A 22,657-nucleotide genomic window follows, 5' to 3' on the forward strand; every position below is an offset into this window, starting at 1 on the left:
AGCACGGAAAGCTCTGTCCTTGCCTGGAGGCCGCATCCCCTGGGGTCAGATTAGTATGGTTTAAGACTGGCAGCAGAGGAGCTGAAAAGTCGTGGGTTACCCCCAGAAGCCTGAACATGAAAAAGGGTTGATTTAATCCTTTGAAGTCAAATATTACTTTTACTATTATTTGAAGACCTTTAGAATGGGACTGATACACGTCCGAGTCAGTGAGATGTCAGGCTGCCTGGTGGCAAGAGCTTGGATGGAACAGCTCATGGAAGGCGGCAGCGTTTCAGGTGAGGTTGAGAGCTGTGACACAGGGTCTGATTAGCAGCGGGTAAGAAGCTCCAGGTCAGGCTGCCACACCAGTGTCACCTAAGTCTCCAATGGCAAGATAGGAGGAAGTCCAGACTTGAGAGAGGGACCCAATGGGACCTTTAGCCAGAAAAACCTCCAGGCAAGTATGTTAAGAGTGCAGGCCAACTTAGGAAGGAGCTAGTTCAATGTTTACAGCATCTTGCCTGCCTTCCCCCACTTACCAAATTCCTTGCCCAGGAAGAGACTGACCCCCCCCTTCATTCTGCCCCTAATTATCCATCAACACTCAACGACCTCTGAGGTCACAGAGCCTCTGTTACCCCACGGCTACAGCCTCCCTCGCTTCCCAGGCAACTTTTAAATAGAGCTAACTTCTTACAGGAAGAGCCTTGAATACCTCGGGTTTGCTCTTCCTTTTCCCCACCTCAGCTCATGCTTTCAAAGCAGAGAGAAGATGAGCAGACACTGCTCTCCGGCAGGAAGACCAGGAGCAGCCAAGGACCTGGATAATCTGTATGCCGGTAACCCGGAGCGGGCTGCGACAACAGGGGAGGCCTCTGCGCCCTTGTAGAGGTTACACCTGTTAGTTGGGGCTTCACAGAATCAGACTGAGTGAGGCAAGCCGCCGCGGGGGCCATTAGGAGCAGGCAGGGTGCAGCTCAGTGGTGCTTCAACAGAGCTTCTGAGGATGCACGTGGCTTTCTGCTGAGCAGAATCTCTCAGCACAGCTGCTGTGGGACACATCTGGGTGTGTGTCCAAATATATATATATATATATTTGAATATAATTTTGAGGAGCTAACCCTAGACACCGTGAATCAACTCTGGATTCCACAGCTCCCTCTAGGGCCCCTTCCATAGAGCTCATGGCCTGCACCTGCTACCCCCTTGCCCTGGTTACTGAGCCGGGTGGTTAGAAGAGGATGGGAGCTGGTGTCCTCACTCGGTACTCTCTGAGCTGGCCCTGGACCGTGTCGGAGTAGACGCGGTTCCACTGCAGGCTGATGGCTGTGCTGTTCAGGACTCGGACTTTAACATCAGTGGGTGCAGCCCTGGGATCTGCAACGTGTTGGGGCAGAGAGCAGGTTATGCTGGCAGGGCTGGCCCAGGACCCAGGGTCCCCTCGACCTCCTCTCTGCTGCCACGCCTCCGCCCCACTCTGGGCCTGGGTGCATCACAGGTGCAGGGCCATGTCTCCTCCGTCAGACGGGGCTTAGAGGAGTGGGGAGAGGCTCAAAACACAACGGTGGCCGTCCCGGCAGGAGGGCACTCATCTGCTACCCTCACATGCTGGGTAGTTTCTGTTTGCCCTTCCACTCCATTCTCCACCCTGCTCCGTGTCCCAGGACGCTGCCCTTTCTGGACCGTGCCATCTGGGTCCTTGTTCCCAGGTTTCTGGAGGGGTGTGCCCAGTAGGAAGCACCAACAGGAGATCCTGAGGCGGAAGGAGAGGTAGCTGTTCCCCTGGCTGCCTGTCTGCGGGATGAGGGCTGACAGCATTGCAGTCTTCTGCCCAAGGCCATGGCCGGGCCTCAATGGCGCAGGCGCCTCATTCATTCCCCTCCCCTTCAAGGCTCAGTCATGTGACGACATCCTGCTGTGGCTAGCCCTCCAGGTGGTCCACCATACCTTGGTGTTTTCCCTCTAAGCCTGTCCTCACATTAGAAGTAGCCCCTTTTGAGTGGCATTTGTTTCCTGCGGGGAAACATTAGCACCAGACTAATGGTGCCCTATCCATGGCTACCTGGAAAGGGAGGGCCACTCCTTCCCCCATAACTGATACCCACACCTCTTTCTCCACTTGCTGCAGAAGCAGTTCCACCCCATCCCCTCTTCTTCACCTGAGCAGAGGCCACAGGAACAGACAGTTGCAACGGAAACTGTGGGGCGATCCAAGAAGTTTATGACCAGGCGCTGTCTATTCCATACTTACCATCCAGCAGTCTCCTGTACAGAAACGTCTGCCACCATGGAGATGAGGAGAGGGACGGACAGAGGGCCTGCAGACCTGCTCTGCTTATCTCCCGAGTGGGTTCAACCCATACTTCCCCTCAGGGATGTGGGGCCCAGGGCCCAGCCCTCACTCTTTCCTATCTCACTGTTATAAACGCTGCTGGACTCCTGATCCCAACATTGCCAGTGACAGCTCCTCCCCGAGACTCTCCCCATCCCCCCTTCCTTCTGGTAACCCAAGATCTCTTCTTAGATCAGACCCAGACCCCCAGGGGTATGAATCATGCCGGCCTGGGGGGCCTCCAACAACCCCCCTGCTTTGCTCAGCAGCCTGCTGGACTGAGGTGCTGGGGACAGAGAGGCCACCACCGTCTGAGAAACCAGGCATGTACTTCTACACATATGTCCAGAATCCTGTTGACTGACCCACTCAAGCCTCCAAAGAACTCTTTTTATGCTCAATTCCAAGGACCAAGAGCATCAGCGGAACTGCTGGCAGCTAGCTGGTCTGGGTGCCTCCAGCCTGGGGCTCTGCAGCCCTTCCGCATCCCTGAAGGCTTCCCCTGGGGGGGAGGGGTCTGGCCTGTGGCCCTGCTTCCTGTGGAGGACTCTAACTATGGCTCCTTGGGATGCAGAGTCTCTGAGGTCTTTAGGCCTGGGCTCCATTTCCACGACTGACGGTTGCTATTGTATCACACCGGCAAGGGTTTTCCTTGCAGGGTCTCAGTTCTCCCGTCCATAAAATGAGAGTAGTGGACTAGGTGACGATGTTCAGTAATTTTAACCAGTGTTAAGATGATAATATTTCCGCTCCGAACCTTACCAGGAACCCATCTGTTATTACATAGGTCACTGTAGGGGATTCCTCTTTCCTGGGAACTGGCTGTCCTCCCAGGATATTCTTGGAAGTCCCATGACCCACTCCAAGGTTCCCAGTCTGTGAGGGTGGCCGTTATGCAGCCCAGCTGGGAGGGTTCTGGGTGGGGGACAGGGGGAAGGTACTCACAATCTTCTCCAGAGTAACCGATGACAGTGTCCGGCTCAGGGCCCTTCCCAAAGTCATTCTCGGCCTGCACTCGGATCTCGTAGGGCACGTAGACCGGGGTCTGCCCTACCACGTAGCGGGAGCCCCACACCGTGACGTTGTTCCAGGTCTCTCGAGTCTCTCTCCGCCGCCACCGGACGATGTAGCGCAGGTTGGGGCCGAAGGCGGAGGTGGCATTCATGGGCTGAGCGGGGAGAGACAGAGGGAGGGGTGGAGGGGGCAGGTGGGGAGCCCAGGCCCACTCACAGCTTGCACTCTCATTCTAGGCCAGGCATCCCTCCCCAGACTGCCCGACACTGACCAGCACCCCCCACCCCCTCTGAGTCCTCCAAGAGCCCAGAGTCCTATGAACCCAGCAGCAGGGAGACTTTCTGTGACCCAGTCACTGTGACTCCCACATTTGCAAGTGAAGAGGGAGCAAAAGCTTTATTTTTGACAGGACTCTGTCCTATGATGAAGCAACAAGAAAAAAATATGGATGATAGTATTCTTCAAAGTTGGAAAGGCCTGAGTCCTGGTTTAGCCACTGCATGCATCCTGCCAATGGACTCAAAATTACAGAGCCTACTTCAGTTCTCCCGAATCCAGGCACGTCTGTTCTGCCCTTTCTAATGGGTCAGAGCTCTTTAAGAGTGGGCAGAGCCCTGTTCTTTGCTCCCTAAGAGCCTGTTCCAGGAAGCCGTCCCTGGAGCCTGCAGGATGGAGTATAGACCACAAACTGACCCGTGCACAGTCCTGAAGATGTGCCCGGCGTCTGGAATCTGGGCTCAGCCCAGGTGCTGAGGCGGCTGTGAGACCAGGCTCTCAGGAGGATGGGGATAGCCTGGATTCCAAACACCAAGTGTCCTGTGTCCATGACTCATGGCAACAGCACATTGCAACAGCCAAATTTACATCGCTCAGACTAGGAATATTTTGAAAAAAAGTCATTTTGAGGTGACATATCTAATTTTGATTTGGAAAAGGTAGTGAGCCAAAATGAAGATGGGATGTTTCAGCCCTGGCCTGGAATTACCTAGCCCACTCCTCGACTAAGAGAAGGTGTACAGAGAAAACACCATAGCTGCTGCTCTCTCCTCATTCCCAACAGTCTCCAGAGAAAGGACCCCGAACACATCCAAGTGCGGGCTGGTGCTCACGCTAAGTCTTCCCCAGAGTCCAACCTCACTCCCTCCTTCTTCTGAAGAAGTCTGTTTGACTTTGCTGGTTCTCTCTCTGATTCTGCCGGACGACCGGTCACCCCGCCCCTCCCCCCATCTTAAATCTTGCTCCAGACGCACTCCTGCTTGGTTCCTGAATGCCCAATGCAGAGAGCAGTGGCCACCAACCAGCCGGGTAGTCTGGGCCGCCCCACGGCCTTGGGACGTCAGGGGTAAAAAGGCTGAGCAATTTCAGGTGCACACGCTGCACTCAGGGTCAGGCTGGCAGGGACACTTACTGTCCACGTGATCTCCATGTTGTTCTTTCTGGTCCCCTCTCCTTTCACATCGCCGGGATTGGACTCAGGGGCTGGAACCCGAAATGACACAAAGTCCAAGTCTGATCTGCGCCTTCCCAGAGCATGGCGAGCCACCTCGGCCCCTCCCACCTGACTGGTCTCTTCTGTGCTTTCCGTGTAGCCCTCTGCACTGTCCCACATGCAGCTGAGCTTGCTCTGCTCTGCTCGTGTGTGTGACACGCCTTCCTAGCTAAGATTTACCCTCCCCACCAACAGGGCTGAGTTTTTTTCAATTTTAATTCCTTTCAAGAAAGGATTTATCATGAAGCTTTTCATACTTTAAGATGGTCATATAGCCAATTTAATGTGGATTATATCCCTTTGTGGATTATCCACTAAATATATTTAATACCAGGCTGGTTTATCCCCAGCATTTAATACTTTTGGGGATGTCATCAAACTGGTGTGATTTCAGAAATCGAAATATTACCCAGGAAAAGAAATCTGATAGAATACCAGACATCTTTCTACTGCAAATCTTCGCATAGCTCTTCCCTTTCAGGCGGATCATCAAGAATTATTAGTAACATTAGTAATAATAAAAATGACTGTTAACGTTGACTGAGTGCTTACTGCATGCCAGGCATCCCGGTAAGTACCCGAATCGCGTTTCAACTGTAACCCTCACAACAGCGCCATGCCGGCAGGTGTCCCTATTAGTCTGTGTGCAGAGGGTAAGTAACTTGCCCAAACTCGAGTGGCTAGGGGCTGGGGGAACTCTGTTTGAACTCTGGGCGCCTGGTTCCAGCACCTTCTCCGTCAGCCGGAAGTACTCACGTGCCCCGCTGGTTCTGTAGCGCTCGGAGGGGAGGCTAGGGTGGCTGCTGCCAACCTCGTTGACGGCAATGACCCGGAACTGGTAGTTGACGTATGGGGACAACTGGAGGACGCCCGAGTTCACGCCGCCTGGGAACTTAGAATGGTCATGCCAGATCCCTGGCTGGAACTGGTCCTCCTCAAACTGGACGACATACTCTGAGTGGGCAAGGAAGACGGAGCTGGTTCGGGAGCTGGGTTAGCAGACTTCTTTCTTAAGACTCCCTCATGGGGCCCTGGCCGGTTGGCTCAGTGGTAGAGCGTCGGCCTGGCGTGCAGAAGTCCCGGGTTCGATTCCCGGCCAGGGCACACAGGAGAAGCGCCCATCTGCTTCTCCACCCCTCCCCCTCTCCTTCCTCTCTGTCTCTCTCTTCCCCTCCCGCAGCCGAGGCTCCATTGGAGCAAAGATGGCCCGGGCGCTGGGGATGGCTCCTTGGCCTCTGCCCCAGGCGCTAGAGTGGCTCTGGTCGCAACAGAGCGACGCCCCGGAGGGGCAGAGCATCACCCCCTGGTGGGCAGAGCATCACCCCCTGGTGGGCGTGCCGGGTAGATCCTGGTCGGGTGCATGCGGGAGTCTGTCTGTCTCTCCCCGAATCTAGCTTCAGAAAAATACAAAAAAAAAAGACTCCCTCATGGCTTTCGTTAGTCTCCACAACCTCCCTCGGGTAGACAAAGGCACTGGGAGAATTCCTAGCAAGACTCTGGAAGGGAAACCAAGGCTTCCACCCGTTCTGCAAATAGCCCAGGGCACAGGCCAGGTGAGACAGACGTGAGACCAGAGACCAGGGCGAGGCCTCTGACCCCCAGGCTGCTGCGACCCCTCGTCTCTGGACTGGGCGCAGGGTCCCGGGCTGACCTGTGATGGGGCTGTTGTTATCGTCCCCCGGGATCCACGTCAGCCTCACACTCCTCTCGGCCAGGTCGGTGAGCTCCAGGTCCCGGGGTCGGTCAGGGCGTCCTGGCAGCAGAGGGAGAAGATCACGCGGGACTCCCGAGTTAGAGCCATCCCGTCCTCGTGCCAGCCCCAGCCCTGGACGCTGCCCGATGGGCGGGTCCCTGGTGGGCTGAGGTCACCACAGCAAGCATCACCCCCAGCCTGCCCTAGAGGGTCAGCACAGGGACCACTCCCGTCCCTCAGGGGTTCGAAGAAGAACAGAGGTGACCCTCATTCCACCACCCTTGAAAGAGCATCAGAGGATGCAGGGTAAGAAGTGGGGGGAATTCGGACCAACCCATCCCACTCTGGCAGGTAGTCTCAGAGTGTACGCATCTGGAGGTGCTTTTCTCTACACTTGTTCATATTTAGGAGAGCCAGGGAGGAAGCGTGAGTGTGGTGTTTTGTCTTATTTTCTCATGAGAGTTATTTTTACGCTGTGTGCCAAGGCTCTAAGGGCAGGGACCCAGAATGGTATTTGGAGAGCTGAGCGGGGCAGACAGGTTGTGGGAATGGGAGGGACAAAGGGAATGGGGCCAGGGAGGAGATGGGGACTCGGTCAAGAAGTTTCAGTGATGGACAGAGGAGCCCCAGTGGCTTCCGAACAGGAGCATGGCAGCGCCTTTTGGGGGCTCCAGCCTCACTGGATTGCCTCAGTGGGTGTCAGTGCCATCCTGGCCGGGGATAAAGCCATCCCACCACTGCCTGGTGGTGGGGGGGAGACACAATTTCCCCCTAAATGGCACTGTGAACCAGCTATTTCCACATTTTGGCTGACTCCTGGAAGAATCTGGAATGTGAATCCATGAGCTCACACTCGTGTGTGCGCAGACTGTACGTGGGTATATAGTGCTGGGTGTGGAGAGGCGGCACGAGACGTGGGCTCTCCTGGCTGGACCGCACACCTCTGAGGCCAAGGAAGAGAACAGGCCACCCCACAGGCACAGGTGTGGTGAGCGGTCAGATGTAAGGGATGCAGGTGAAATGGCACCCAAAGACCCCCAAGCTCAACCTGCAAATGGAGCAGGAAGCCGGGAGCAGGGCCGTGGCGCTGGGGGAGATCTGGCGGGGTGTGGGGGTGTAACCCACTGCCCATGCACAGAGTACCCTGGCCGGCAGCATTCTCCTCCAAGACCCCGCCCTCCCCGAGCCTCGCGAGGGCTTGGCAAGGGTCCCGATTAGTACGAATTACCTTTGGGCAGGGCAGCCAAACGGTTAGTTGGAGTGGTCTGATCAGCTGCAAAGGTAAGACGGGTTATCCAGGTTAACAGGTTATCTGGGGTTAGAGGTGTTCTAGAAGGGTGGGCACAGGCAGCCAAGGCTAGAAGAGCTGCCCTGTGATGTGCTCCCAGCATAGCTTCACCCTCTCTTCCACGGAGAGCCCCCGCCCCTCCAGGGAGAGGCCTTCCTGTGTTTCCTCCACCTCCTTCCTGTGGTGCTACCCGCACACCTGGGTGCGCCATCTCCTGCCCTGTGCCCTCCTCTGCGAACAGACGACGGGGCATCAAGAGCAAAGGAAGGGGTGCCCAGGGAGAAGACGGGGTGATGAGGGACAGTGGGCATCTGCTTCCCTGGATGAGAGCAGCTCCCTCCCCAAGGTTCAGGATGCCTTAGTATTTACAGTTCAGCCTGGATGGACGGGATCGTCTTGCTAAGGGCACAGCGCCCTGTGAAACGCCATCAAGAAGCGGGGGGCAGGGGGGAGGGCCAGCAGAGGTGTTGGAAGGACAAACACAGAATTCAGTCTTGCTTCAATGAGGGATTGTTTTAATGAACTTAGTGGTTTAGAGTTAGCTATAAAGTTGGTAAAAATGACCCCAACAAGAAGCCCTGTGTCCACCTTCCCTCTCTCATTCAGGTGAGGATTTGGGGTGCTAATAACTCTACTCGGGAGGTAAGTCGTCCAGCACAGCTAGTTTTGAAAGGAACACCTTCCTAACCCTTAGATCAGAGAGCAGAAGATCAGGACACCTGGCTGGCCCACTGAGCACTGCTCAGGGCCCAGCTCCTCTGGCCGCAGGAACGGGGGAGGTCAGTGCCGGGGGCAGCGGCAGTTACCTAGCACGGTGAGGTAGGCCTTGGCCAGGTCCTGGTCCAGCTCGGTGCTGGCAATGCATGTGTAACTGCCGTGGTCCCGCTCAGCCACACCGAAGATGGTCAGGGAGTCGTCTTCCTTCTTCATCCTGCGAAGGGACCAGAGGGCTTGGGAGAGGGCGAGTGGGGAGCCCGCGGGGGAGGCATGGGGGTGCCCGCTCTGCCTGAGGGCTTTCTCCCTGGATGGGGGTGGTGAGTCAGCAGGGGGCGGGTGGCCTCACAGGCGGGCTGGGTGGCCACAGCCCTCCCGGGGAACATGGGGCCCGTCTCGATGCTTTGAGAGAGACAGGGCCCTCACTAGCACTTAGGGTACTTACAGAGGGGGGAAAAGAAGCATGGGTGAGGCTAACGTGTCCCTGAGCACTGGACACTGTCCTCAAATTACACACTGCTCTCTGTGCCTCCCTTGTGCTGTGCTCCCTCCCAAATTCAAGCATAGTGAGAGCCACACCTGAAAAGGTAGGCGGAGACCCCGCTCTTCCCACACTCCAGCTCTATCTCCAGCCCACTCCGGTCTCTGCACCTGGGCTCCTCCGGACCATCTCCCACAGAGGGAGGGCACCACAGAGCAGGCGGGCAGGCTGAGAGCATCCAGTGAGTGCCAGCCTGGCTACACCTGCCCTCAGGGTGCACCCCTGCACAAAACCAGATGGTCACTGAAGACAATTGGCACCTACGGCTCATCTCAGAGCCCCTGAGGTGAAAGAGGGTACAGCAGAGAGCCCTGTGGAAGGGGGCTTAGACCCTGACTGCACATTAGAAACACTCTGGGCCCTCTCCCCACACCAATTAAATCTGAATCTGGGAGGAGGAATGGGGCAGGCTCCAGTCTAGTAAAAAGCGTCCCAAGTCCAATAAGGGCTGAGAACCACACTAACCAGAGTGGTCATAGTCCTCTCAGGCCAACCCTGCCCTCTGCTGGAGAATAGGGGCACTGCAGGCAGGGCTGAAGATGGGGCGGGCTCCAGGCTGGGATGCAGAAGAGAAGGAAGGGAGGTCAAAATAAAGGGAGGAAGGAAAGAGAAAGAGAGAGGGGAGAGAAGCAAAGAGAGAAAGGAGTTGGAAAGAGAGGAGAAGGAAAGAGAAGCAGAGAGCTGACAGGAAAGAGAGAGAAGGATGTAAGGTGACGGTCTCCCCCGAGCTGGGGGGTGTCACTGAGGCCATCCTGCCCTCCTCAGCAGTTCCTCAGTGACATGCACGACACAGGTTCCCTGTCCCTGGGTTCTTCAACATGTTGAGCAAGAGAAAAGACAAGGGCCCCGAACTCGCAGCAGGAAGAGATGAGGTAGGAGCGGAGACCTGTTCCCGATGTAGAGTGGCTCATCATCCTTCAGCCAGGAGACCGTGAGCTTCAGGGAGGGGTCGTGCTTGACCCGACACTCCAGCTGCACCGTGGTGCCCCGCTTGGCAGTCTGGTCCTCAGGCATCCGGAAGATCCTGGTGGGGTCTGTGGAGAAACCCAGGGTGCTCGTCATTGACATGCGCTCTGCCCACCATCCCAACATGGACACAGCGTGACATGAATGACCGTAAGGTTAGAGCAGTCAAGGGAGATGGCAGAAATAGTATCCCACTGTATGAATGGGGGGAAGCCGGGTGTGGGTGATCCCCAATAGTAAACAACCCCCAAATCCTTTCTATCTGGCTTAGGAAGATGTGGTGCAATTTCTGGGGTGGCAGAGGGAGCCAGTATGGGTGGCAGGTTCCCTTCCTAATGCCACCTGGACCAGGCCGATGATAATGACTCAGGGCCCCCAGCACACAGGCCAGCTGGAAGCCCGGGAGGACACAGACCTGGAGGGAGGGTCCTACTATGGGTTAAACCTCAGGTGTGTGCATTTTCAATGTGAAAAACACGCATGGATAACTTGGAGAAGAGACAGCTTCCTTTCCCAGCTCCACCCTGCCCTCGACCTACCACCCCTCTCTTTTACCTTTGACCTCCAGGCGGACCTGGTTTTCAGCTTTGCCCAGGATATTGGTGGCGACACAGGTGTAGATGCCTTGGTCCTCTTTGCGGATCATCTTGATCTCCAGACTGCCGTTCTCGTAGACGTGGTAGTTGCCACCATCCAGGTTGCTTCCTTGCCCATTCTTAAACCTCACAACACAGGAGCAGAACACACAGCATACTGAGAAAGGACTGGCCCAAGGGAGCAAGGTCAAGCCCTCGAGAGGCAGTTTGGGCAGCGGAAGGAGCCCTACGCCAGGAACCTGAAGCCCTCATCCTTGTAGGGTCTGCCTCCAACCACTGAGTAGCCCTGGAAAGTTTCTGTCCCTCCCTGGGCCTCGGTTTCTTTCTCTGCACAATAATGAGGCGAGCCAGCTGATCTGCCAACTCTCTCCCAGCTTTGATCCTTTAAGGTTCCCAGGTCTTGCTGAATTCCTATTATGGGCCAGATGGGAATGAGCAAGTTGAGAGAGATGACCCTTGTTTAGGAGGCCTGGTCTCCTGGAACTTACCATCGGAGTGTAGGGATGGGGGACCCAAAGAAGGGACAGTCCAGCCGTGTCCGGTTGTACAGGATCACCCGAATGAGCTGGTTCCGTGGTGACAGCATCCGAGGTGGCACATCTGCAATTCCCAGACAACTGACCGTGGGTGGGGAGGCTAACGCTGCTATTTATTCCCCCTTGGTCTTATCTCGGCGAGCCCTCTCTGAACAGCTGCTTCCGAGTCCCAGCGTACCTTCCCCTATCCACGTGCCTCCTTCAGAAGCTAAGGATTAGGTGAGGGAGGAGGAAGCTTTTCCATTCCCCACCTACCCTATACCCTGTCCAGCTTCTGCAAAGGGTTTCCCCAAATTATCCAGCAGGTTCTGTACCCGCCCCTCCAACCGCCCCCTCCCTGCTCCAGGAGGGCTGCAAACCCCTTCAGAGCCATCTCCCACTCTGCAACCCACTCAGAACCCAGGAGAGTCAGCACGGATACACCAAGGAGACGAGACAGGTCCAGTCTGTCTCATCAGGGGAAGGAGGGACCAAGGTTGACGTCTAGTGGGGAATTCACTGTCTGCACAACGAGCTCTGTGGATTTTGTCATCTCTCCCTCCCACAAATCTCATCTTCAGTCTCCGTGCCGCCCCCACCAGCATGACTGCTCTCTGGAGAAGAAAGTGTGCCCATGCATGACAACCCCAGGGAAGCCACCCTGCAGGGGAGCGGAGGGGACACTCACCCAGCACACTGACAAAGGCGTTGGCCAGAAGGTAGCCGTGCTCGTTGGAGGTGTTGCATTGGTACACGGCCCTGCTGCTGATCTGGGTGTCCCGGAAGATGATGGTGTCCCCGGCCACCTCACGGTTTGGGTTAGGTGGTGCTGCTACAGAGAGGAAAGATACGTCTTGTCAGAAATGGGGGAGAGCAGGTGGAGGGAATTGGGGTTCTGCGCTGGTGTTCCCAGCAGGACCGGGTTCCGTGGAAGCAACCGTGCTGGGGGGCTCTCAGAAGACCCAGCTACCAGCCCCACCTGCATGGCTGCGTGCCGCTGGGCCCACCATCGAACCTGCAGGGGTTTATTTCTCAGTCTGTCCAAGGGAGATATGAATTCCTACTCAACCTACTTAGCAGCTGGGCAGGTGTGGCCTGAGTACATAAGCTGTGGCGACAGAAAGGGGTCTGAATTCTAACCACATCCTTCCAGCATCAGTTTTCTTGTCGACAGAATGGGAAGAACTATCCCCTTGTGGGGTTTTTAGGAGGATGAGCTTTTACGCATGTATAAAGTTGTTGGCAGAGGGCTGGCCCATACTGTTATTAATGTTGTTATTCTTTTTTTTTTTTTTTAAATTAATTAATTTATTTATTCATTTTTAGAGAGGAGAGACAGAGAGAGAGAAGTGGGGGAGGAGCTGGAAGCATCAACTCCCATATGTGCCTTGACCAGGCAAGCCCAGGGTTTCGAACCGGCGACCTCAGCATTTCCAGGTCGACGCTTTATCCACTGCGCCACCACAGATCAGGCAATGTTGTTATTCTTTTAATCCAATGTGCATATATTTAGGTGTGTTTTGAAAAGGACAAAGCAATAGGGACCCAGATGGGGCCTGCCACTTTCCCACCCTCAGAGCAGAGTTCTGCAGATGTTCACAAAGTTGAACCTGAAGGCTGGTGCCCGCTAAAAACTGCACAAGTCCTTGTAGTTGCCAAAGCTACTCGATGGTCCCCCCCTCCCCAAATATCCTACACTCAGAGAGAGCATGCTTCCCTCAGACCTGCCAGCACAACAGGCTGGGACCCGGGGCAGATCAATACGTGTTTCTGGTCCTCATTCCCTTCATCTGTCAAACCGGGATGAATTACTCCCATGGTTCCCCCATCAAAGGAGGGTTAAGAGAAGAGAAAGACAATGAGCTATACAAATAAAAGTTTTCTAGAAAAACTAAGGAACTGCCATACTTCTCATCTTCCATCACCAGAAGGTGACTTTACTCTGTAAGATTTCTGGACTGGGCCAGATGACTTGGCTTTCATGGTCCATGAACTCATCCAGAATCACTCAGACCTACAGCGGCCGTCGGCAGAGGAGGGCCCAGGGTCTGGCCCTGCGGGCGCCACTCCACAGATAGCGGGTCTGAGCCCGGAACTGGGGAATCAGCAGACGGTAAATGGAGACAGGCTCAGCATCCTTATCACCCTTCCTCACTCAGCAGAAAGGCACAAGGAAGGCAATGCCAGCAACTTTAACACCTCTGTGTGCGGCAATTCTCACGGACCCAACCTTCCTCCCAGTCACCCCCCCACCAAGTGACGTTTCTAGAGCCAAGGCTCAGCTGCAAGTCCTGGGTGCTGCATTTATTTAAGGGTGCTGTGAAGTTTACAGCCTGTGTCCCCTGTCCCCAAAGGCTGTCAGGGCAGGGAGAACCAACAGCAGATGGCAGGCCATGTCCCTAGCTCTGCTGTACCCAGCGGAAGGATCATCACGGGGAGAAATACGTGCTCAGTACTAGAAGGGGCAGGCATGCTGCGTTCTCACAGCAACCCAGCTTCCCCACCTCCCAGCCACGTGACCGTGGGCCCTTCACGGCCCCACCAGAGCCTCGTTCCTCTTCTGTAATGTTTGAGGTTAAAGAGAGAACAGGGATGCCGCACCTGGTGCAGTGGCTGGAATGCAACAGCACCTACAGCGGTGCTCTGCACCCTCTCCTCCACCTGCTCCCCCTGCCTCTGCACCTGCTGGTCTGCAGTGGGCTCCAAGTTCTCTCCATCTATTTTTTTTTTGCCCCATCTGGTTGTTATTGCCTTTTGCATTTCCTCTGGCCCCTTAGAGAATATAATGACAGACATCTAAAAAAGTAAATGTAACTGGAGAGAATATGATGGGAAACTCTAGCCGAGATCTCTGGCTGGAGGGGGCCTTGGACTCACCTGCTCCAGCCATCCAGGCAGGACTATATCTCCCCAAAGCCTGTGTGCACTGAATAACTACACCCACGCACCTCTGTTCTCATGGGGAAATTCTTTCTCACACCCAACCAGATCGTTAATGTTGTCGTGTAACCCTGCCTCCTAGTTTGCCCTCAGCAGAGAGCGGGACCTGGGCAACCACCATTGATGTGTTGTTACTCTGGGAAGACAGAAGACTCTGCCTTCCAAGCTCCAGATATCACTCAGAGCCAGAACTCGACAGACGCAGCCGTAGACACCAGACCATGAACTGGGCTCTGTAGTTGTTAAGGGTCCAAAGCAGATTTATGACAAACCCAAAAGAGCAGAAATCCTCTATGTGTAGAAAAATAAGCAAAGGCTCTTGTTCTCTCACACAGACAAGAGGCAGGTTCCCCGTCTCCTGAGGGATCCGAAGAGGTGGTTGCCCTCTCACTTCTGAACAACCAGGGCCCCCCACACCTTTGGTGGCAGAGAAAGCAGAGTCAGGCGAGACGATGGCCCGTTACTCACACTGCAAAGGCTCCCCGTTCACCATCCACTGGACAGTAGGCTTGGGGTTCCCATTGGCTCGACACACCAGTCTCCCATCCTCGCCAGGAGCTAGGATAAGATTCTTGGGTTCTTCTAACCAGTAGGGAGCAGCTGGAAGAGAAGGACAGCACAGGCAGGGGAGTTAGACGGCACAGGGCAGGCAGGCAGACGGACTTCCTCTAGGAGGACAGGAGCCACTGAGTGCCAGCTCCAACACCTCACCATCCTCGCTGGATGACTCAGTCCAGCCTGCCGTTGGCTAGCTTGACACCTGAGAGGCTGACCTGCCAATGTCAAGTTCACAGAACAACAGTTCTAAACTGGGGCTGTTCATAAGATTTCCCTGCCTGACCAGGTCGTGGCACAGTGGATAGAGCATCAGACTGGCACACGGAGGACCCAGGTTCAAAACCCTGAGGTCACCGGCTTAAGCGTGGGGTCACTGGCTTGAGCATAGGATCACAGACATGACCCCATGGTTGCTGCCTTGAACCCAAAGGTCGCTGGCTTGAAGCCCAAAGTCACTGGTTTGAGAAAGGGGTCACTCAGTCTGTTGTAGCCCCCTGGTGGTCAGGGCACATATGAGAAAGCAATCAATGAACAACTAAGGTGCCTCAAAGAAGAATTGATGCTTCTCATCATTCTACCTTCCTGCCTTTCTGTCCCTATCTCTGTCTCTGTCACAAAAAAAAATAAAAAATAAAAATCTCTGAAGAGTTTTTAACAAACATGGACACCAGGGCCCATCTCAGACCTACTGGATCAGAATCCTCAGGGGAGGCTCCGGTCCATAGGTGTTCATATCGTGCACCCAAGGGTCCCAGCCAGGGACGGTGGGAAGGTGGGCATTGGGTTGGCTCCTCTGGATTTCTGCTGTTGTTGCTGCAAGAACAGACCTCTTAGGAAAGGCCTTGTACTTATTCTCTTAGGCACCGAGTTTTGGTTAGAGCAGATGCTTATAGCAGGCCACACCTTTCATGTGTTTAGAAAATTTCATAAATATGCGGATATGTGATTCTCTGAGAAGACGGTTCTTTGGATCAGAGCTCTCGATAGCCCCGAGAACATTAAGAAGCTCTGGTTTGGGTGTGGTGCTGAAACCAAGGTCATGAGTTCCACTGAGTGTGTGCTAAGAAAGGTCTTGCACTACGGGGTCGACTTCTTACCCCAGTCACCCCCCAGCCCGACTGAGAAGCACGGGGGTGCCCCTCACCCACCCATGGGCTGGAACCCATGGGCATGTGCTGTGGGGTGCTACAGCGCAGGCGGGCCAGCTATGCTTTGGGGGGGAAGAAAGTGATTTTTAAAAAAATAATTGGGGCCATGATGACTCCCCATTTAGAAAAAAGAAACCGAGTACAGTACAAAGACAGCACAGGGAGAAGACAACATACCATAAACACAAAATGAATAAAGAGAAGGCTCTGGGTGTGAAGCAAACAGACCACGAAATGCACCTATGGAGGGAGCCCGGGAGGGTTGGGCAATAGTCAGGGTGGGTCTTCTTCCCTTAACACCTGCTGCGCACGGACACGGACTCACTCACTCACTCACTCTCACATCCAGGGGTGACACCACCCGTGAGAGGCCACCATTGCCACTCACCAGTCTACTGAAAGTTCCCCCCCTCACCCTGCCCCCACCCTCCCTCAGAGGCAAGGGCGGTCATGGCGTTCAGGGCTGGCAAAGTCGCCGTAATGAGAAATACACACAACGTACCCTTTACTCTCACCGAGATCGTGTGCCGGATGCTGCCCATCTTGTTGGAGGCCAGGCAGAAGTACTCTCCAGAGTCTTCCTCGGAGACGCTGGTGATCCGCAGAGCCTTGTTGAAGTTCTCAAACTTGGCCTTGTCAGATGGGAGGTCCCCCCCTTTCTTGTACCATGCGATGTCTGGCGTTGGGCTAAGAGGGGGACCAAGCAGGAGACAGAGATTTATTACAAACTGCGGCCCTGCTGTTCTTCTATAGGGCCCAGACACCCAAGTGTCCTTAAAGTATACTTGGGCCCAGAGGATACATGTCTTCAGACAGCTGATCTCTCCTATTCCGAGGGGCTGCTCAGCACAGAGTGTCTGAGTGACTCATCTAAGGTCACACAGGATCCTAACACATGTATCGGATGCCCACCCATTTCCTTTCCTCATTATCCAGAAGAGAGGCGGCCAGAATGGGATAGAGATGACTGTGATTTACAAAGTCCTCACTAAGGGCTGTCTGCTCTTTTTGTACCCCCAGATGTGGCAAAATAGAGCATGCACAGATCCCCCCAGCCTCCTGGAGGGTGGTGAGAAGCGGGGCAAAACGGTACGTACACCCCGGAGGCGATGCACTCCAGCAGGAGGTCCGTGCCACGGAGCACCATCTGACTGCTCGAGGTGCCCTGGGGGTACATGAAGCTGGGGGTTCTTTCGGCAACTCCTCGGGCTGAAATAGGACAGAATAAGCTGGCGTGAGCCTCTGGTCCGGGGGCTGTCCCAGCTAGGCCAAAGCTGTCAGGTGAGAAAGAAATGTCATCACGCCTCTGCTCCCCCCTCCCTCTTTACCCTCAGAGGAACCGAGGCTGGGGCCCTCCCAGCTGAAACCACCCCAAGGGCGGGGCATCATTAAGAGAGGGTGTTAGGAAGCTCAGGGCTCCTGGGCCCCGCCAGCACATGTGTGTGAGCAGCTCTAAGTTCTGAGAGGAGAGGAGCCCGGCTTCCCACACGGTTCCCTGGAATGGGGGGTGGGGCTGCCTGAGCCATGAGTGGCTTATTCCCTGAGAATCTTGTGTGGGGACCCCAGAGACCAATTGGGTGGCTCCTGGGGAGGCCATCTCAGCAGCAGTGGAAGAAAGAGAAGGCACATATTGGGGCCACAAGACAGAAAACCTGTCCTTTGGGACCCAGGAGACAAGAAGCTGAGATGAAGCCACAGAGACCCAGATGAACAGTCAGATGCAGGGAGCGTTATTAACAGTATAGGGGAGACACAGAGAGAATTAATGAGCAGAGATGACAGGAAATCACTTCTGGGGCCAAGATCATTCTGCTTCTTTATTAATGACTGTGGAGGGGGTGGGGGAGAGGGTGTTAATTAGATGTGAGACACTGGCGGGGCGGGGGGTGGTGAGAGGCAAGTAGCAGCCAAGATGGAGGAGGTGATCTACAATTCAGCCAGGCTGGAGTAGCCACAGGGGAGGAGTTAATGACATGCACACAAGTTTTGAAGTCGGGTGGCCCACAGAGATGGACAGGGTCAGGGTGGTTGTTTCCCAGTGGAGGGGGCCATGCAGGTCTGGGCACACCACTGCAGAGTGGAACCCACCCACCTGAGCCTCCTGCCATCCTCGGAGCTCTTTGTATAGTTCTGTGGGAATGGATATGATGCAAGGAAAAGGAACAAGGCATTTCTAACCAGGAGCCCAAAGCACAGGGGGGCTGGGCAGGGCACCCCTGGCTGACGGTGTATAAATAAACACACAAGCTGAGCCTACTCATGGGCTTAATGGGTCTCCCACTCAGCTGGAGAGGTGAGAGGTGGGAGGGAGGCAGGACTGCTGGAGAACAGAGGCATTTTCCTGGGTGGGGACTGTTAACGAGTGCTGGCCAAGAGAGGACGGAGTGGCAGGGAATTCCGTCTCTGTGACATTGGTGTCTCCTAAAGGAGCTTGTTGGACCAGCTGATGCCCGGCTGGATCAGCGGGGTCCTGTCCTAGGGACACTCAGCTTCTTGCCATTAACCATTGGGGGAGTGCAGTTCATAGAGCTTATGTCTGTTTTATCCCTTTGTGGGGGGAAGAAGTGAGGAAACACATGCAGAGGCAGTTAGGCGGCTGGCATGATACATGGCACATAGCAAGTGTTCAATAAACGTTTGTGGAATGAATGCATTCAAGGCAAGAAGAGAACAAAACGAGGCAAAAGCTGTCCCCCACATGTTATTCTTTCTCTGTAGATGTCCTCCTCTGTCCTACCAGCACACACATATACAACAGTGGCTACCGAAGGTGTTAATCCATTATGTGGTTAATTGGTTACCATCTATATATCTATAACTCTTGTAGCATCCAGTTCTCAATACCAAGGAAGCCTGACATCAAAGCAGCAGCTTCCTCCTGCCCATCGTCATGGAATCACCAAAACAGCCAGACAACACAAGGTCAAGGGCACCATGAGGAGAGGGAGATTTCACACAGGTGGCTCTGATGTCAGGCTGGTGAATATGTCGAGTACCAGGAACCCTAGGATTATGTAGACAAGGTCCCAGCTCAGTTGGCATGTTCCTTCCCGCAGGGACACAATCTGCAGAAACCAATGTGTGACCGTGTGGATGTTTAATTCACACCGTAGCATGCAGCACCACGAGCACACATGACCAGCAAAACACTAAGTTGGGAAGGAGAAGTGAGCAGAGTCCCGCTGTGGTGCCCTGACATGCCGCAGCTGGGATTGTAAAAAGGTCATAGCACTCATGTGTAGGATGTGCGCTAGCAACCAGAGAAATATCTTAAGAGGGGAGAAGCTACCGGGAAACAAGCCAAAGCTCAAAAATATAGGGAAGAACATCCCAAGGAATCATAGGTAATAATCAGGGCCGCCATATGGTGAATCAGAGCATTCACTATGGACCAAGCACTGTGCTAACAACTCGATATTATCAACCATGTTTAATCCTCACAACAAACCTGAGGATATCACCCCCATTTTCACCAGAGAAAACTGAGGCTCAGTGACGTCAATAGGCTTGCCAAGGTCACAAGCACCAGAGCTGTGTTCTACCATCTCTTCTATCTTGCCTCTCTTTAAAGATGGATACCGCACTTATCCCTACAGCTTTGAGAATATGTTTCATGATCAAATCAAAGAGAAACGAAATCCAAGGGCAAAAGAGGTAAAGGAGAAAGATATTTTTGCCTTAGTGGGTTGCGCTGGTCAAACTCTTCCACTGTTTGTCTCAAATATTGTTCTCATTGTCTCAGATAGGATTCCAGCTCTCCTCAGTGACTATTAACTAAACTCAGGCCCAAGCTGGAAGAAAAGAAGCTGCATTGGGAACTAAGGGGCTCCAAAGGCATCTTAACTGGATTCTTAAGGCCACGAAAAGCTTGAAGAGGAGCCAGGGTGACACATGATACCATCATGGGACAGGAGGGCTGCACCCAAAGGGGAGGCTGTGAAGAGATGTGGTCAGCTGCCGCAGGAGGGGTCTAAAATTTATGAAGGATAATCCAGTTGGTGGCATCGGTACCCACTTGTCCCAAGGGAAGGTGGCTAATTTCTCTCCCTGGAGAAGTAATCCCAGGAAGAAGCTCTGAGGCAAAGGCGGTTACTCTGTGAGACTCCAAGTGGTGGAAGATGAGTTTCCAAGGGTGTCATAGGGCACCCTCTCTTTGACCCTGGAGGCGGGACCCCCGGCGAGCTGCCCAGCCTGATGATGCTTCTCTTACTCTATCTGATTTTCGAGGCTGGGGTCGACCCAATTCCTGATCAAACTCAGAACCCAGATCCCACAGCTTATCACTCAGAACCCAGATCCCACAGCTTATCTCTGCATGGACTCAGGAAGAACTTCCACGTGGGCCACCTGACCTTTAGCCTGGGGGGGGGGGGCTCTGCTCTCCTGCCCTCACAGCGGTGGCCCAAGAGCAGGCACATGAGTTTCCAAGGGAATCTGGTCAGCTTGGGGACATCCAGCGATGACACTGCCTCAAGCCCCTTGACTTTAAAGGGCCAATGAAAAATACCTCAACTGTCTCCTGCAAGAGGAAAGGTCAAGACTGCTGAACATCCGAGCTGCCCCCTCTGGCAAGTACTGCCTGTCAGCAGAAGCGGAGACCTGAGTGAGTCAGAGGTACCCAAGAACCTTAACCAAAAACAGCTTTTAGGGGCAGTGGAGTCCTCCATTTGCTGCTTTCAGTTCTCAGAAGTGAGACCTCATGGGCTGGACCTCCGGCATCTCATCTACCTCTCTGGCTCTAGGCACAGAGGACCAGCCACCCCAGCAGAGGGGAAAAACTCTGTCTGTAACACCTGATTATCTTGCACTGCTGGAAAAGCTCTTCTGTGAGACTAACCCAAACCTCTCATGCAGTAGCTGGAGCTTTTCTCTTACCCAGATCTCAGCACAACTGAGATATAAACAGCTTTTATTTGTCTAGTCAGCCCTAAAACTTCTCCTTCTAAAGTACTTTCCATAATTGTGCCTACCCATCTCCCCTTGGCTTGTCTTCAAGTGCTCTGGTCCTCCCTAATTTCAGAAGCACAGAACAATTATAGTTGACACAGTCAGTACCACACCATTCCCTTCAATATCACTGATGTGCCTGACACCATACTAGGAACCATATGTACATCATTTAATTTAATCTTCACAACAATCTTATGGGGCAGGTAATACATTTTGCAGATGAAAAGATTCAAATTCGGACCTGGCTGGTTGGCTCAGTGGTAGAGCGTCGGCCTGGCATGTGGAAGTCCCGGGTACGATTCCCGGCCAGGGCACACAGGAGAGGCGCCCATCTGCTTCTCCACCCCTCCCCCTCTCCTTCCTTTCTGTTTCTCTCTTCCCCTCCCACAACCAAGGCTCCATTGGAGCAAAGTTGGCCCGGGCGCTGAGGATGGCACTGTGGCCTCTGTCTCAGGTGCTAGAATGGCTCTGGTTGCAACAAAGCAACGCCCCAGATGGGCAGAGCATCGCCCCTGGTGGGCATGCTGGGTGGATCCCAGTCAGGTGCATGCGGGTTTCTGTCTGACTGCCTCCCCATTCCCAGCTTCAGAAAAATACAAAAAAAATAAAAAATAAAAATAAAAGAAAAGATTCAAATTCTGAAATGCTAACGACTTGCCCAGGTCAGTCAATGGTGTGTCCTGAAGCCTGAGTTTGATTCAAGGCACTCTACTTCAGAGTGCGTACCCGTATCTTCCTTGTCTCCTGGCCTGGGTACATTGTAAGTGGCAAATCGGGGTCATCTAGTGTATGTTTAGAGGAGACCAAACCACTGCAGAAATCGCTAGAACAAGATGTAATAATTATGGGGCAGCCCTACTACTCTATACAAGAGCAAAACGCAGAACGGCACTGGGCATTTTTCATTGCACTGAGTCTCTCTGTCCAGCCCTCTGCACTCAGGAAGGATCTTATCTTCTCTTTTTTCCCACTATCTATTTCTTTCTAGAACCATTCACTGTAGCTGTTCTTTGTTCAATATGTGCCTCACTTTGTCTTTATGTCCTTTCCAGCTGGCTTTACGCTTGGTCAGCCCCATTCTACCTTGAATGGAAGAGAAGGGGTCACTCTCACGTTGAGGCAGGAGAGTAAGAAGCTAGAAAAATTCCTTGGCAAATGGAATGAGGAAACGAAGACAAATAGCTGAACAAACTGGTCAAGCAATTTACAGCCAGGTACAGAAGGTCACTGGGGCAGAGAGCCTGGGCGCCTAGCAACAGGCAAAACCGGTGCCGGACCTTACCCCCAGGGTGGCCTTCCCTCCCTCGGCATATCCGCTGGTCAAATAGTTTAGACTCCCTGACTTTCACGTCGCTGGCCATGTGGTTTGGACCTCCTGACTTTCATATAGTAGCTGGTCATGTGATTTAGACCCCCCGACTTTCATATCGCTGGTCATGCAGTTTAGACCCCCTGACCTTTCCTCCTGAGAGATAACATCTAGACCTCAGATGTATTTCATCTCCAGGCAGGCCCCAAAAAGCAGCAAAACCAGGCAGGTGCCACCAGGACCAGCTGTAATGACTAATGATCCTGGGCCCTGGTGCCGACCTGTCAGTGGAGACCGTGACCCTGAAAGGGCGCACTCGGCAAAGCTGATGAATATTCTATTGAGACCCTCCCCTGAGACCTCCCCTAAAATCCCTGCCTTGGAAAGCAGATAAACCCCCTTAAGACAAAAAAGCCAGAGCGTGTCCTACTTGGGGCACCTCCACATGAATCTCCTTTTTGAGTGAATTATCTTTCTTCTAAACTCTACGGGTCTCCAACGAGACCTGCAACCAGGCTAACCCCCCGAACCAGTCTTCAAGGTCACCTTTTCTCTGGCTTTCCAGTGAGCTGCCAGTAGCCCCGCGTTGGCTGCCTTCTTTCCTATCACAGTTCTAGAGAGT

General features: G+C 53.9%; 1 protein-coding gene across 23 annotated transcripts in view; it reads right to left on the reverse strand.

The window, feature by feature from the left end:
- NFASC (neurofascin) overlaps positions 1-22,657 on the reverse strand; it is a 200,152-nt gene that overhangs the window by 37,251 nt on the left and 140,244 nt on the right. For 14 of the 23 annotated variants that reach the window (XM_066261599.1, XM_066261588.1, XM_066261591.1 and 11 more), the window contains 14 exons: positions 16,874-16,985; positions 16,279-16,463; positions 14,539-14,670; positions 11,819-11,962; positions 11,104-11,215; positions 10,575-10,741; positions 9,940-10,087; positions 8,605-8,729; positions 7,739-7,783; positions 6,469-6,570; positions 5,574-5,771; positions 4,737-4,807; positions 3,260-3,482; positions 1,244-1,359 (listed from right to left, as the gene is read on the reverse strand). In XM_066261599.1, the coding sequence (XP_066117696.1) occupies positions 1,244-1,359; positions 3,260-3,482; positions 4,737-4,807; positions 5,574-5,771; positions 6,469-6,570; positions 7,739-7,783; positions 8,605-8,729; positions 9,940-10,087; positions 10,575-10,741; positions 11,104-11,215; positions 11,819-11,962; positions 14,539-14,670; positions 16,279-16,463; positions 16,874-16,985 (1,880 nt within the window). Of the gene's footprint in view, positions 1-1,243; positions 1,360-3,259; positions 3,483-4,736; positions 4,808-5,573; positions 5,772-6,468; positions 6,571-7,738; positions 7,784-8,401; positions 8,730-9,939; positions 10,088-10,574; positions 10,742-11,103; positions 11,216-11,818; positions 11,963-14,538; positions 14,671-16,278; positions 16,464-16,873; positions 16,986-22,657 lie in introns of those variants that run through there. The other 9 variants (XM_066261602.1, XM_066261601.1, XM_066261600.1 and 6 more) reach the window with 4 other exon arrangements.

The sequence above is a fragment of the Saccopteryx bilineata genome, chromosome 2, assembly GCF_036850765.1.
Source record: "Saccopteryx bilineata isolate mSacBil1 chromosome 2, mSacBil1_pri_phased_curated, whole genome shotgun sequence".
In the NCBI taxonomy this organism is placed as follows: domain Eukaryota; kingdom Metazoa; phylum Chordata; class Mammalia; order Chiroptera; family Emballonuridae; genus Saccopteryx; species Saccopteryx bilineata.